The 17,467-nt window shown below is 34.7% G+C and overlaps 1 protein-coding gene across 1 annotated transcript in view; it reads right to left on the bottom strand.

Annotated features, from left to right (window-relative positions):
• Nucleotides 1–8,401: 8,401 nt before the first annotated feature.
• ZNF804B (zinc finger protein 804B) overlaps nt 8,402–17,467 on the bottom strand; it is a 567,181-nt gene continuing 558,115 nt past the window's right edge. Inside the window, exon 4 of the mRNA XM_036911794.2 lies at nt 8,402–13,024. Coding sequence (XP_036767689.2) covers nt 9,364–13,024 — 3,661 coding nt within the window. The 3' untranslated portion in view covers nt 8,402–9,363. The remainder of the gene's footprint in view (nt 13,025–17,467) is intronic.

Raw genomic sequence — 17,467 nt, 5'->3', positions numbered from 1 at the left:
TGCTAAGTTTCATCTCTAAGATTCAAACCATAAACAAATGCCACTTGGGAACTGGTTCAATTCCACCAGGTGCAATAAGAAAATACAACCTCAAGAATATGTGACACTTATTTTATGTCAGTGTCCAAAATTTCCCTGATGAGCCAAAAATTATACAAAAGGTTTACGAAGCTCAGACCTTGCAGAAGGTCCATGCATCAGGGAGGGACAGACATTGAGTACACAGACTATACATCACTATTTGCTTCTGTGTGTCAGTGTAATTAGTAATATATCATCTTTCCCTTTCAAAATAAACTTACTTTCCTGCTCAGAGGAAACCCAGGAACAGAGCTAGTGGGAAGGACATAAGCTGGACAAAATAATATGTAGTCAATAAATGGCGATAATTTAATTTAAAAAATGAGAGATTCTGTCATGTTCTGCCAACAATGTGTGAGTGCACATATGTCTTACGTGAAAGGTACTTCTTGGTTACTTAGCATACTAACATGGAATTAGAGAATCTAGGGTAGAAGTTTCAGGAGGCAGGTGATTGTCATCTGAAACATTTCTCCATTGAAAGCTTGGGTTCGACCACTCATTAGAGCACATGGCCAAGTCCCATTCCATGAGTGCACAGGTAGTGACAGGGGATCCCACTAAAACTCAGAAGCAAGGAGCTCTTGGGCTTGATTAAATCTTGTTGAAGGGTAAAGGGAAGAGTAAGGACAGATGAGATTAAAAAACAGGAGAGCATCTAGTGATCATTTCTAGGCATATCTGGTCTGAGATTATGTATTATGTCATACTGAGACCCAGCAGATGAGAGCGCTATACTGTTGTCCTGGGGAGCGCAAAGACAAACACAGATGAGGAGTGACAGCTAAGTGGGATCTCAAGTCATATTTTCACACCATTGGTTATGCTTGATTAAAGAGATTTCCTAGGGAGTTGAGTCCTTCTGAGAATAACAGCTTATTGGAGTTAATAATTATTTTCAGAGTTACAATGAAATTATTACAGAATGCCACCATGTCATATAATGTTATCAGTTAGAGAATACATTCTGGAAACGATTTACACTACTCTACAAAGCACTACAAAGTACTAGATCACAGTTTATAAAGCAATCAAATAGAAACAGAGGACTTCTCATAGTATGCATGTAATATGCTTCAACAAATAATACTTTTAAAAGTCATATTTATTTTCGGTTTGAGGAAACAACTTTATTTTATAACACTGACATTTTAAGAAATAGTCTAAGAAATCCCAGCCTTTAAATATATAATATAAATATATACAGTAATAAATAAAATGTTAAATGCATTTTAATTTCAGCAGCGTAAAATACAGAATAGTTCCATACCATTTTGACTTTGATTTTGTTCTAATATTTTGGTATGCTTTTTGTTAGAAATACATGACTAACAAACACTCTTATATGCCATTAAGCTTTTTATTGAAAAAAATATTATTGCATTGAACTACAGTCCAAGTAATTTATTGAACAACTTTAAAAAGCTGCTTTGCGTGTACAATAGTGCAATTTACTTAGCCACAGTATAATAAAAAAAGACATTTTGTACAGAGAATACAAAACAAAATTATTAGATTATGTATCATATTGCCAAACTATCATCCAGTTTAATTACAAAGTAAATACTTCAAATAAAATCAAGGTGGGAATTTGTTTTAAATAGCTATATAACCAATTTACATTATGAAGTATTTTATAATCTCTCACAAAGAGAAAGAACAGACAATTTGGCATGGTGGAAAGGAAGTCTTTCTTGAAGTTGATTGTTTCAATATGTGAATATGGTTTGAAAAACACTATTTTGAACAAAGATCAAGGTCTACAACTAAAAACTAAAGAGTATATTAAGAATACACACTCATTTGTACACACTTATTTTGTACATTTCCAATTTGCCTGATTTATGCTTCTGACGAGATGCTCTCACTATTTAAGAAAGATGGGGGGGTTTGAAAGAAGGCAGTGACTTTGGGAAGGGAATTAGGAAAGTGGATTAAGAGCGTCCATCTGATACAAAGCTGTGCAAAATGAAAGAAAAAAAATGACCAAACTTTAGCTAATCTCTCTAATATTGGCTTATTCTAAACCCTACCATTACAGCCACTGCCTCCATTTTAATAAAGCTTACTCCAAAGCAATACAACAATCACCTTCAAATGTCTACCTAATGGAAGAAGTGGATCACATTTCTGCTAGAATTAAATGGTAACCTTGGAAAATCCTCTAGAGCCAGGCTTATTGGCAAGAAAGAAGTCACATTTTAGTAGAAAATGCCCATCTTATCGACGTAGTTTCAGTCCGACACACAAAGAGAAGTAAACGTTTTCCTGACTGCTGTATGGAAAGGGTCACTAACTTGCTTTTCAATAACGTGTTTATTTTTCAATGAGAGCTCTTCAGGAGTTCATTAAAGAATCAAAATTAAACCTCTTCAGGAGTCCTGCTAGGCCATAGAGAAGCACTAGGTCAATTTCACCCCGAGTGTGCTAGCTATGGGCACTAATGTGTGAGATTTGGGTTCTATAATATGATTTTGGAAAATTAGATCTCATATTTACATTCTTTTTTTCTTCAGAATGTTTAACCATTCTTCTGAAAACACATGGGGAAATTTTCAGGGGGGATTGAGAAATATGCTCCTGATTTGAGATGCTCAGCCACGTTTTTCCACCAGCAAGGAGGCAGTGAAGTCTCCCACACAGCCTGAGGAGGGCATCTGGATATTTCATTCATACACATCTAAACCACTGGGTTACCCAGTGGTACCTTAGAGGGTAAAACCATCTCCATATCACCAATTATTGTCACAAATGCTGGAAATGTGTGGTGTTTGGGGGATTGGTTTGAAAGTGTTATGGTAAAATTGAGAAGCTGTGCTGCTGTCATCATCAGGAATTTAGTAAGCAACAACTTCATGCATTAAAGAGACAACCAGGCCTGGCAATATGATCCTTAAGTAGTTTTACTGATTAAGTATTCCATTTAATGGGAAAGTTTTATAGGATTAGTTTCTTTGAATGTATTCCTATACAGAGATAACAGAGAGATTCCATTAAGTCCTGGCGGAAACTGAGAAGAAGGAATTACTGTCAAATTGATTTTCTGTAAGTGAAATAGAAATTTCAGGGGATCCTTCTGTGAAATGTCTGTCTAAGGGGGGGAAAAACTCTAGGAACTGGAACTTTCCAAATTACTCCCTATATTTCAATAATTTCCCATATTTTATAGTTATAATGCACAGAAATGTTAATGCACAGAGTACAATGAAGTATAGTTTTTAAATCTCATTGTAATTTTTCTTGCTGAATTTGGTAGGGAATGATTAAGAAGATGAACTTTCCTAAATTTCCAGTTCTTCATACAAAGCACTATTTTGTGTAACTATACCCTGCTTCCAGGGAGGCTATCTGATAGTGGACTAGTTCTTTATCTCTAAGAAAAATGTATAGATTGTGTCTGTGTGCATGTGCGTGTAAAGATCTCACAGCCTTTCTTAAAACATTTTTAGTTTTTAATTGATTATTAAAAGTTTAAGACAGATACAAAAACATACCTTAATGAGCTAAGTGTGAAAGAGTAATTCCATAAAGAAAATTACTAAATAAATATCAAACAATGGGCATAAAAGAGTTTAATGCTGAAAGTCAACTGTCAATTATGTAAATGGGAGGAAATAAGCACTGAAACTATAATCAATCACAGTGGCAATTTTTAAAAAGATCTATTTCAGAATTCAGTATGTATTTAGAATTCTATTTGATTTTTTTCCAGAGTATGTTTCACTTAAGTAACATAAAAAATAAGTGTTTGAGCTCACACTCACGAATGGGGAAAGAGGATGGCTCAGAATATCCTCCACAGAAGGAAAGGAATTTTGAGTATTATCAGAAGAAAAAAGTTAATCCAAAACTAAACCCTATAAACCAATCATCTGAAATTTGGAAATTATCCTAGAGAATAGTTAGATATGTTATTGATCACAAGTAGAATACTAATAAAACTGTTCTGAAAATCTCTAAGACTTTTTGCTCAAATGTCCAACTGTTCTTGCATATTTCAGTGATGAAGATTTTACTTTATACAAACAACTCAATCTGTCAAAGTCTTCTGCATGTTGAGTCAAAATCTACAGATTTCTTTCAAGTGTCTACCATCTCTTCCCTAAAGAGAATAGATATGATCTCCCACAGTAGACAGTGCCGTACTAGTATGCAGACATTTAAAGTTAGAAAGTTATTCCCATTTTTTTCTTTCCTTGCTCAGCAAGTGTTCTTTTCTTCGAAAAACATGTAGTTTATTTTTCACATGGTACTTAACAGAGTCTATTCTACAGAGCATTAGTTCTATAAGGTGGTCCATGGGAAGAAAATGTTTGTCATAATTACTTTTGGAAATTCAGTACATTCTATCCTCTTTCCTGGAAATGTCTGGTAAATATAGTTTGTCAAGTGTTCTTGATTTTTGCTGAAGTAATGAAATGAACCTATTTAACCCAACACTGCCTGGGTATTTGAAAATGGAACTTTTCAGTTAATTATTCTAATTTTGGTTAATTTGTCTAATTTTCTCCAAGTTGTAAAAGAAATCCTTTTTCCAGTTTTGTGTAATTCCTTCTCTATAACCTAATAGTTCATTACTTTTCATCAGCTACTTTACATCATTAGGTCATATGAATCTGTAATCTACTAAACTCGTTTTATTGATGAACTGGGACTAGGCTCTATCGCTCCATCAATCTATGTGCACAAAATATTTTAAGTTAAAAATAAGTGTAAGATTTGGCATTTATTCATACTAAATTTCGCCTTTCAAATTTTGCCCCATTTTTGTGCTTTTTGGATTTTTTGCACGTTGTATTTTGCTCATCACTATATTTGCTAATCCTCTTGGGATTTGGTTTTCCTCCAGTTGATAGACATGTCTTTTATGACATTTTCCTTGTCTTATGAAAGGTTGGCTGTAATAGGGTACAACACAAAGTCTCATAACCATTCTCTACAACCTTCCCTCCAATTTGAAATTACTTAGTCCAGGTTTCAATACTCTTTAGGCATAGCTGTTTAACAAGCTATAAAAACACATTCACCATGGAGTGCTGACTATTATCCATAGGATATTTATGAGAATCATAAAATGACTCTATAAAATTTCTCAGGTATTTTACTACCTTTTGCCCCAGCCTCTCCACTGCAATGTCTCTGGTCAGGTAATAAGCACTATCTAACCAAAGGGAACAGTTGATTGTCCATCCTGTTCTTACCTGACACAGCAACATGTGACAGAGGTTATCGCCCCCACTTTGGACCACTTTCTTGCCTTACAAGGCACACATTGTGCTGATTTTTCCCTCTGCAACTCGGAAGTTCATCATGGGTCTCATTTCTTGATTTCTTCCCTGGTGTCCACTTTTAGAGTCATCTGGGGTTCAGTCTGAAACTTTTAGCTACCCCCTGATGATACTATCCAGGCTAAGAACTTTATATGCTTTCTATACATTGCTGATTCCCCAAAGTGTATGTCCTTTTCACACCTCTTCTCAAACTTTAGACTCGTATTTCCAACTTGTTCAACTCAGTATCTCCACTTCACTGTTTAATAGGCATCTCAAACATAATACTTAAACTGATCTTCCTCCTCTCCTGTGCCTCCCACACTGCTCCCCACTTCAATTAAAAGTAAATCCAGCCTTCCAGTTACTTGTGCAAAAACCATTGTGTCATCTCTGCTTCCTTGTACCTTACATTCAAGAAAGCACATTTTCTCAGCCCCACCGCGTTCCATCTTGGCCACTAGATGGTCACTGGGCAAGCCACTGCATTTTATTGTCTGAAACAGTCAGCTGGCTGGCCTTCCTATTCTTACCTATACCCCTAGAGATTGTTCACAGTGCAATCACTGCACGACCCTGGTAAAATCTAAGACGAATCATGCTCCTCCTCTGCCAAATTATCCAATAGTTTCTCATCTCACAATAAAAGCCAGTTGTTAGAATAGTCAACAAGAGCCTACATGATCTTGCTTCACTGTTACTTCTCTGGCCTTACCTTATACTTCTCCCCCTGATGCCTTCTTTCCCAGTAGTCTTGGGCTAATTTTTGAGCATGGCAAGCACACCCAACAGATTGGTGAAACCTGCTCTTCTCTTAGCCTAGAATGCTCACTCCCTCACTGATTTCAGGTCTTTGCCAAAACGCCACTTGTGTAGTGAAGTACAAAATTGTATTTGAATCATAACCTCCTTCCACACCCCTTTTGTTGCTCTGTTATTTTCCTCAGTAGTGTTTCTTATCATCTGACATGGTATGTATTTCACTTTTCTGTCCTCATTTTTGTCTGCATGACTCAACTAGAATTAAATTATAGTGTGGCATTATTTTTGTTACTTTTGATCATTATTATATTTCTGGAAGTTAGATTACTGCCTAGCATATATCCCTTAACAAATATTTGTTGAATGAGAATGAAAATAAAGTATATAAATGAGAAATAAAATACTTTTATTTTTGTACTATTTGTTTTCAAAGTACCTGCTATAGTTACCAGGTACTTCTTTTCATTAACCATTCTGCTTAACATTTTATTTATAAATACACTAACTTTTGAATCAGTAATATTTCCATTTAATACTTCTTTTATTAAAGTAGAAATGTTTATTCAAATTTCTGTTCTGCTTGTTTTCTCAAGGACAACTGATGTCATGAGGCCCTCTTTAGGCAAATCTAATACTCTGTGGTACAATTCTTTTAAACATAGAGATTCAAATTTACTTGAAGTGGCCTGGAAATAATTTTCTTTGTATGTTCCAAATTTCGTTATCTATGTTGGTTCTACAGTTTCCACTTTGAAAAACTTCGCTCTTAGTAGGGAAAACAAGATGAAATCAGATATAGGTAACACTGCCTTTCCTTTTCTTTTTTCATTAGATCTGCCCCTAGCAGTAAGCAGTAAACAGAAGCAAGAGATTTTCTTTTGATTTTCCCAATAAATGGGCTATTAAAAAAACATTCACCTATTTTCTTTTCATTTTGATCCATGGTTACTGTGCTATTGTTTATGCATGGATAAATGGCACTTTAATTACTCTGAATGTTTTCCTGCTTCAGTTTATATTGGACTGTTTAAATGGCTACATTTTTCCTCCTTATTGGACTCTTTTATAATTGTAGCTTTCTTCTTCTGCTGCTAACTTTTACAATTTCTCACCCTGCAGTACAAACTGCTATTTACTTAAAATGGTGAAGTCTGCTTTCTCATAGTTCTAAATAGTATATCCAGTGAGCATTTCATCACTGATAATACAAGACAGTCATTTCCACGTCATCTACTCTCGTCAATCAAAATTAACTGTCCAGTAGAGGTTCTCTGGTCAAAACTTTTGAGAGATTAAATTGCCATAAAGACAATTATAAAAATTAGTCAGGTGCTTTTTCATAATGGAGCTTTTAGTGAGTTTCCATAATTACTGTATCATGGACCTTGGTCAACTCTGTAATCTGTTTTAGGAAACAGACATCTGTATTACTTTTTTTAATCTGCTGGGCGATTTGTCATTTATTTTTTATAAGAAATATCCTCTTTATTTCACTTATTTTGACTTATTCGATGTGTATACATGTTTTTTATAATGACTTTTATGGAGCTCCATGCAAGTATAGAGTTTCTTGCTATTTGAAGCCTTTCCTCCATTTGTCTATTACTGTTAGATGAGCTGGACATTCTCACTGCCTATCCCACATGTTTCTGGTGATACATAGGAAACAACATCTTTTCTTTATATTAAAATTTCAAATTCACTTTATCTCCATTCTCTCTGCCTCTTTCTTTCTCTCCCACCAGAATCAAAGATACCCTTTTTTACTGTTTTCCAAATGTAAAGAGTTTAATCATTCAATTTCATTTTCTTCATCTGATAATATTGATTCAAAATACAGCTATTAAGATTAAATGAAACAATGTGGGCCAGGTGCTTAATCTGTCTCTCTACCTGACACATAATAGGCCTTCCATACGTACAGCTCTCTTTCCTGTGAAGCCAGGGCTAAGATATCCACCTCATTTTCTGATGATAGAGAAGTTCACATAATCATACACATAGCAGTGGATGACTGATTACCTCCATTTCTGTTTAGTGTGATTTTCTCTGAAACTAATGTTTGTGAAGAATATGCAGTCATACAAATTTTATTTCATTTTAAAAATATAAAGCATTAATCCTAACTGGAAGTCCACTCAGAATATTACTGTAAGAAATGTGGATTCTGTGAGCTGGAAAACATTTTGAATGAATGTTTAAAATCATTTGCAAAATTACATGAGTGATGATTTTATTCATCACTCACTGTTTTATTAATATCTAGTATATTGAATAAAATACACCAAATAATTTATAAGATTTTCTCAATGAATATCATGTAAAAATTCTGAATTTCCAAAACTTTACCTTTCCACTTACTCATATATTGGCTGAACACAGTAAGATTTCTGTGTAGAAGAATAAAGAAAACTTAGTATTTCAGTTCTTATAATATTCAAAAGATTGATGAATATATTCAAAATGTTGAGTGTATTTTATTTTGTATTACCAAATACTAAAGATGGTTTATATGTTTTCTTAAAAAAATTAAACATTCTTAATTTTAGATATGGTTGCTTCTTACAATTACAAAATTCCAAACATAAATGTGTGTGAAATGACGATAACCCGATTTTTCACAAAAACTCAACAAAACAATCTGTGTAAAGATTGTTTTTCACTGAAGAGTAGTTTTCAACCTGAATTAATCAGAAAATTTCTTGCCATCTCTTATATCCTATGAAAATATAGGTTATATTGATGGAAACAGATTACATTGATTGAAAGCTTAGTCAATAGTTACCCATAGGAATTACTTCCAATAATTAGTTCATTTCACTATTATCATCTGATGAATAAAATCAAATGTGCATTCATTCATTTACTCAACAAACACCTAAAACATACAGTATTATGTTCCATTTGATTTTCTTTGTAATATTAATGACCGGCTTGCATATTTTATATCATTTATGATGTTATAAATTATAACATTATATGAGAACTCATCCCAAACAGACCTTTAACACTTCTCCCTTTACTTTTCCATAAAATTATTTAAAATTTGCTTTATTATTTATGCAAATTAAAAGAAATTCTTGAAATGCTCCTATTTCAATATTGGCAATTCAGTTATATTTATATATCACATTTTGAACTGGCACCAACATTTAAAATCTTGTAACAATCAAATAGACCACTTTAAATACATCATTTTGTAGGTAGTGACAATTTGTTTTACTATCCACAAGAGGAGCATTAACACCTGTTAGTTCAACTGTGCTGATACATGTAAGGCCTCTTTCATTCCATTTAATTGTTGCATCTGACTGGAGCAAGTATGGTGGCAAAGATCTTGACCTTGAAACACTGGCTGGATTAAAGGATTCAAGTGGATGATAGAAGCTGTGGCTGGGTTTAAGTGAGGACCAAACAATGCGGGAATAAAAGCTGCAGGGGGCAGGGGCTGAAGTGTTATGTGAGGTGAGTGTAAGGGGGCGGCTGTCACTAAATGCAGGGGGTGGCCCGCTAAGAAAGTGGGGTGTGCAGGGATGATGGCTGGAGTCAGAGGTGAAAATGTGAATGGAGTAAAATGTGGCTGAGAAAGAGGATGTAGATGAGCTACAGGGAGGTGGCTACTGTGGGAATTTATGGATGCAGAAACAGCAAAATGCTGCAGGAATGTGTGGTGGATGGTGGTGATAGAAGTGTGCTGGTGACCCGGGACCGTCTGTACAGTTGAGGCCGGAGAGAAGGCAGTGGGCCCTGCAGGGGGCAAAACCCGAAGATGCTTTGACAGGAGCTGTTTCTGCATATGCTGCTGGGCTTGTAGCTGTAGGAGCTTATATTTATCTATTTCATCAGGAGAAAATGTTATTGGCTGTTGAGTTAAAGGGGGAGAGACAGATTTATGACACAGTTCTAATTCATCTTCCACTGGGTCATGCTTCTGCATAGCTCTGTCATAGTAAGAGTGGATATTTCCCTCTACATGACGCCTGTGCATGCTTAAATCCTGTAAGGCTAGATCTATGTGGTCCTCTTTGGTCTCTGTTGAATCAGTAACACCAGGGTATCTATTAGATGGAAGAGCACCGGGGAGATCATTTGATACTGGGTCACAGTTTTGAATTAAATGTTGAACTTCACTAATGAAAGGTTTTACTTGTTCTTTTCCTGGGTTCTTTTTTGTGTTTGGTGACTGAGACTCTGTTACTATGTGAATTATACCTTTAGCAAGATGGTTATCACAATCAGGATCTACTAAAACAGTAAAATTATTTGTCTGTGAACTTTTGACTCCGTCTTTCTCAGGAGTCCTTTGAACTACACTGCCTTTATCATTTCTTGTTTTATTTGTGTTCTGCATTTTTTCTGACAAAGGCAATGCTGGTCTGTTGCAGCCCAGTGGGGCAAACTGAATTGTGCTCTGAATTTGTGAATGAGCCTCTGAGTCATTTCTACAACTGTCTGAAGAGACCTCAAGATTAGCTGATTGTTCCTGACACCTCTTGCCTTGTACTCTTTCTAAGAGGCTTTTGGCTGTCAGGGGGGTCTTCTCTCCTTCTGCCATATTCACCTCTGTGGTTTCTGAAGGGCTGCTGGAACCATTGCTCAGCAGGCAGCTGATATTCCCAGAGTTATGCTGCCTGAATTTTACTTTGCCCAGATCACTAATTTGAGGGCTGTCCAAACACTCTTGATTTCTTTCACTTTTATTTAAGTAATAAATTCGCTCTCTTGAGTAAAAGCCCAACCTACTGTGCTGAGGTCCCTGGTGATTAGGTGTCTTACTGTTCCCAGCGTAGGACACTTGAGAGCTAGAATCACACTGCACGATTCTCCTGGTTTTCAGCCCTGAAAGTTGTTGATTTTTGCCCAGTTGATATCTTTCTGTGCAGTGGCCATATCTATGTTTTGAGTGCTTTTCATTTTTGAATGACTCCCACAATTGGCAGTTCCCATCTCTCTGTGTTTCAGACGGCAGGCAGCTGTTCTTTGCTGTCTCCCCAGACAAGCAGAGGCAGCTGCGTTTTCGGCGTTTCCCTTTGTGCCCTTCATCTGAGTTGCGCTCTCTTCTACAGAAGTAGAGCAAATTACCTCTGCCATCTGAACTGGACCTATGAGCAGAACAAGTACTTCTTAAGCTGGACAGACTGCCAGGAGATGTGTCTGAAGGGCTAGAACTTCTATCCAGGGACAACTTTGGAGAATTCCTTTTGTAACTTCGGTTTCTACATCCAGAAGCGCTGCTGGTCATGCCGATGTGGTTACTATTCAAGATTACATGAAAGTCCTTCCCACGATCTCGGTGACCTCTTACTGTGAAAGGCCTAGAATTCCAGGTGAAGTGATTTCCATCTTCAAAATCCGAATGAGGGCTGCAAGGAATCAGTTTATGCTTTTTAGTCCTGGAGATGTAAGGAGAAAAATATAGGTCCTCATTTGCATCATGTAGAATGACCCTACGGCAATTTTGCTGATGGGTCCTTGAAGGGTTCTTAAATTCATTACCACTATTATTATTGTTTCCTACCCAATTCTTTAGAGATAAATCAAGGTAAGCAGGCACTTCAGAATTTTTCATTTCCAAATCACTTGCACTAAAATTATGTCGACTCGTATTTGGCTCAGAATCACTGTAGCCCAAATTATATTTCCGTTGGAAATTACCCCAATCTGGATTAGCTTTCATCATCTTTGGTTTCAGAGATTGATTATCATCTTGGATCAATTTTTGTTGGTCTTTGATTAAACCTGAGACTTTGCTCTCTCTTGTAGTCTTCGTTTCTGAGGGCTCCTTAATCAATTCTGTTTTTAAGTCCTCTGGATCACGGCCATCCTTTGCATTCCGAGAAAGTTTAAAATCAAAATATAATGGGTTACAGCCGTAAGAGATGGAGGGCTCTGTTTTTGTGAAGAGCAGAAGTTCTGTAGGCCATTGGAGAGTGGTGTGGCCATCCTTGCCCTGCACATGGAGGAAAGGCAATGGTTTGGGCTTCGCATCATGGGAATATATTTCTCTTACAAGTCTTTGCTTATTTTTGCTCACTTTTTCTGTTTCAACCAAAGATTTTTCTGTTTTTTCCATACTGGAGTTGTGATTCAGATGCATTTTACTGTATAGTTTACTTGGCTCTAGTGATGGAAACGCATCCAGACATTCAAATATCCTGGCATCACTGTGCTTGTAAATGTTTGGTGGGCTGGAAGGAGCATTCGCTTGGTTTAAGCGATGAACGCAGCGTTCTGAAGTGTTCTTCAATGTATTTCTAGTTTCTTTTTCTCTACTGGAAGGAGTAAAATCTACATTTGAAAGATGAATGTTAGATTTAGAGAATGAAGCATGAATGCCAATAGAATCTTCTAGTGTCTCATCAACAGAATCATTTTTATCTTGCATAACTTGAGAGCTTATGGAGAAAGTATTGTGTAAAACACTTTCCACATGGTTTGGTGGGATGTTTTTATCTCTTTCCTTAGTGAGGTGTGTATCCTCATTTGCTAACCTGCGGCACTTGCATTTCTCTACAGTTTGTTTTGTCTGATAGATGGGTGACTTGTTACAATCATAGGTTTCCTCTGTGTTCTCACTGAAAACTGATGCTGAAGATTCTAGCTTGAGATGCACTTTCTTGGAAAAAGAAAATGATACACCCGTCCTGTGATTTGTATTGCCAAGATCAGAAGATGTCTGTGATACCCGATTTCCAAACAAACAATGCCTGTCCATTTGTAACTGGTGTCGATTTGGCATGGTGGACCTCTGTTTATCAGAAATGCTTCTGGAGAGGTTCTTTCCTTTAAGGAGAAAAGCACTCTTCGTGCATGATACCTTTCTGCCATTCTTAACTGGGAAAATTCCTTGTTGGAGTTGCTTTTCTATGGCTAACCTGGGGGCTTTGTATGCTGGTCCATTTCCAGAAATGCTGTAAATACAATAAATATATCAATAATTAAAACATTAGATTTGAAGTCTCATCTACTGTGAACATTTCATAGTGTTTCTATGATGGCTTATGCTACTATTTATGAACTATGTCTACTGTAATTCAACCATTTCATTGTGCTTATATAATTCAGTTTATCTGTGTTTCCTAGCAGTTATTTCTAAAATTCATCATTTAAGTGTGTTCTTTTGAAATTAGCAAAAAGAAATAGCAGGTGAACATATTAAGCTAGTGCTGCAAAACAAAATGAAGTATTGCATTTACATTGCAATATATATACCCCAGAACCTACCAATTGTTTGGAATATACACTTAACATTTTTTGACAAAGAGTTTTTCAATCAGTGCTTTCACATAAAATAAGAAATTAAATAGAATTAAAAGTCACTTCCAAAGTATACAAATATATCACTAATTTGTTTTTTTGTGTAAAAAAATTTTCTTTCCTTAGTTTTAATATTCCTTCATGTTTGCTTCTTTTTGAAAAAGGGTGGTTAGTTCTTCATGACTTGTCGATATCCTAATTATAATAAATGCATAATAAACTAACACACACAAGCCATCTCAGTGTCTTGAATTATTTCTAAATCCTTTCTTTTGTTCCTTACTCACTGAGAGATTTTTTTTCTACCTTTTGTGTATATATAGTTTCATCTTTTAACAGTTTTTTAAAGATTGTTCTTCTTACTGAGCTTAATTAGTATTTCAGTCAGAAAAATGAAAACAGAATACATATGAGATGAAAATATAGATTAAAATTGTCTCTTTAATGTTTCACCTATAAAACCTCTTTCAGGCCTTACTAGGGGGAAGACAATACAAATCATGCCATTTATCTGTTTACTTTGAGCTGGCTTTCTTTTACTTTTCCCACATGCTTAGATGTGTTTGCTGTTTTCTAGCTTAGATTTTTAATCATTTTTTATTCAGTCATTTGTTACTTAAGTATACAATACTAAAGTAACTGATATCTTTGCCACATGCAGCATAAATTCTAATGGAGTAGAGTGCTTTCTGAGCCCTTGGTCTGAGAAATTCTTTGTTGTTGTCTTTATTTATGACTATTTGGCCAGTTAGCATAGAACTCTGAAGTTCTTTTGTCCACCAAACTTATGTACTTCGCTTCATTGTCTTTACATTTTTAATAATGTACATATCTAATTAGCCTCTTTTCCACTTATGAAATGAATCTGCTTGCACATTGGTATGATTTTGTAATTTTTCTTTTTATCTATATTTTTATTATATTCATATTTTTATTTATATTTGCTATATTATATATAATATATAACATACTAAATTTTATATGTATATATATATATATATATATATATATATATATATATTTTTTTTTTTTAAACCAGACCATACTTACAGATTGATTTCTTTCTTCTGGTTAATTTTTGCTAGGTTTTCTTGACACTTTCAATTCAACTTTTTTCAACTCACTTAGACACATTTTCTTCTCTGATTTTTCTGATTATTATTTCTTCCCAATCCTAGCATTTTGTCCTGGAATTTATATGTTAAACTTATTGACTCTCCTGATTATTTCCTTTAGGTCTTATTATTTATCTCAATATTCTATAATCTTCAATCATTTTCTCTAATTCAGAAAGAATTTCTTGTTTTTAATTTTTTTATGAATTCAGTTTTTTTGCACTGTCCAATCTGTTTTCTATGCCCATATGGATTTTAACTTTCAGACAATAATTTTAGCCACTACTCAGTCTTTAATAATTTCATATTGTCCCCTCTTCATAAACTAACATATGTAGCTTTAGAATTATTTTGTTCCCCTAACTCTTGTGAGAACTAAATTTAGAAATTTTCTAAAAGTATATTCTGTTCCTTTCAGTAACTGTTTCATAATGAAAACTCTCCTCTTATTCATCACATTAGTCTCCTTTTTTGAATTTTTAATATTCTTTAGAGAGGGTGTTAGGCATATTTAATATGAAGAATGGCAGGAACTCTCTAAGACAGTGTATGGGTGACTGAACATTTCCTTCAAACATAAAGGAAAATAAGAAATATAGAGGTTTACTATAAATTTTAGTCTTTTAAAGTGCCTGCAGCCTGGGGATAGAAGGATGAGGTCCAGAAACATCTGCATTGCTGTATTTTGCCTCAGTGCCAAAGATTCTTTTCCATATTTGTAGCCACACTTCAAATGAAATAGCTATACTTCTGTATTAAGTTACCTTCTCTGGGCATTTCAATCAATCTGTGCTAAACTTAGCAGAAATTATTCCAAAAGCCTGGTGTATGGATATTACCATTCTACCCCTCTTGATTCTGTTATGACGCAGATTTTTACTATTCTTATATTCAACGTTTTTTCCTTAATATGCTTGTTATCCCGGCATTGTTTTGCATATATTCCTGCTTTGATTTATGTAAGCCTAAATATTATTTTACTATATTGCTGTTTTATTTTACCATTTATCTCTGTAATGTGCAAGCTTCTTCCTTCTACATTCTTAGATATTTTAAACCTCTTTGTTCCTATTTTTATTTTATATTTTGCTCTTCTTGTCCTCAATTCTTGTTCTCACTTTACAATCTAATCTGCATTTACAATTATATTTTTTCAAAAGTTTTAACATTTTACCCTTATTATTAATTTTTTATACATGTTATTTTCATGCTTTAAACTTTTTATCTCATTACTTTATTACCTTATTTTGAACCTAATTTATTTTTACCATTTTGGTAAAATCTAATTTTCTTTGTAGTTTTAAATTCTATTATTTTAATACAAGTTTATACCTTATAACATGAAGGTTTAATTTTTATAGTTATATCCTCATTTATGATTTCACTCCTTCCTCTGTAACTTTTTTTAGTTTCTTTCTGCATATTTCTACCTAATTATTTTTATTCATAATAAAATTGTGACTATAGAGGTAACCCTTTAATGCTTATTAATGGACTGTTCCTTATAATAGTTGTCCAAAAATTCTAATTCTTGGCAACTGAACATATGCACAATTTAATTCTCTTCTGTGCAAAAGTATACTTTCCAAACAGAAAACCAAACATGTCAAAACATTTTTTAAGTGATATAATTCCCTAATGTTCCACATATACAGCTCTTATATGAGGAACTTCATATGTTCAGAGTCAATGGTCCTACAATTTTTGAAATTTGGAAAAACATCCAGATCAAGATGCACCATACTTGACTTACATATAGTAGAAGTTTACAGATGGACTCCCTGAACCCCTCACAGTAACTGATCTTGCTGAGGACCAAGGTTGGTTTGAGCTACCCCAGGAGTGGCCAAAGTTGATTGCCCTTTATAAGGTCTGATAACAGTTTTCTGCCATCATTTGTTTAATCAGTCTGATGCAAATATTCTTAGTACCAGTAATTCACCTCTTTTCTCCATTGGTCATAGAAGAATCTTCTTGTTATATGCATCATCCTACTCAGAAGCCCTCATTATGAGAATAAAGGACAAAGAAATGTTGTCCAATAACAGGGTAATACAGATGCTTTTTTCTGTTTCATGTTATTTCTTACTTTCATTTGTCAATTCACCTGCTAAAATGAAAATACTTATAATTCTATTAAGTAACTTCCCTTAGGTCATGAGACTGCTTAAGCAGAGAACTGTGTGGAGGGCAGATGGTGGGTAGTAAAAATAAATGAAATAATTTTCATAGTTCCAAGTTCTGTATCTGGAAAACGGAACACCTACCATTTCCCTAACAACAGGGACAGGTTAGAACCTACAGACCCAGTCACTGTATAAACGATGTGCTTAGTTTTTATTTGCTTAGTTAATATGATTTCCGGAGGGACAACTTGACTCCAATAGTGTGGATCTCTACATTTGTTTTAATTGGGAAGACATTTAATGGGTTGCTCTACAAACCTTGAATCTTTAAACAAAACATCACACCATTATCATCAAGGCTTCTCTGATCCTTTGCCTGTTTCTCCCGAAGGAAGAGGAACATGTGAGGAGGAATGCAGAAGTGTGGCAACTTTCATAATAACAAAGAACCAAAGTTATGTTTAGTAAGGCTACTCAGATTTTCTGTTGCATTATTTTACAGGATCTGTCTGAAGGGTAACTCACTATGGTGAGGTTTGCCCTATTTTGTATAATCTGATTTATTTCACCTCATAGTGTGCCAGCATATTAACTATTAGACTTTTCCTTTTAAGTCCTGCTTTGACAGGACTGTCTGATATCTTACTGACATGTGTTCTAATAACATATTACAAGATTCTTGTGCTGGCAGGTAAAAAGCTCAGTACAAATGTGTGTCCTGTTTCTATGATTGTACGGGACCTCAGAACATGCATTTTGTATTAATCTCACCTCTGGATGCATGTTTTTTCAACCTTTATTTTTTTCTTTATACCAATTTCTCACTTATTTTCAACATGATTATTTTAATGTATTT

Source organism: Manis pentadactyla, chromosome 7 (genome assembly GCF_030020395.1).
Source record: "Manis pentadactyla isolate mManPen7 chromosome 7, mManPen7.hap1, whole genome shotgun sequence".
Lineage (NCBI taxonomy): Eukaryota > Metazoa > Chordata > Mammalia > Pholidota > Manidae > Manis > Manis pentadactyla.
The sequence above is the reverse complement of the archived record's forward strand: the minus strand, read 5'-3'. Positions and strand labels throughout refer to the sequence as shown.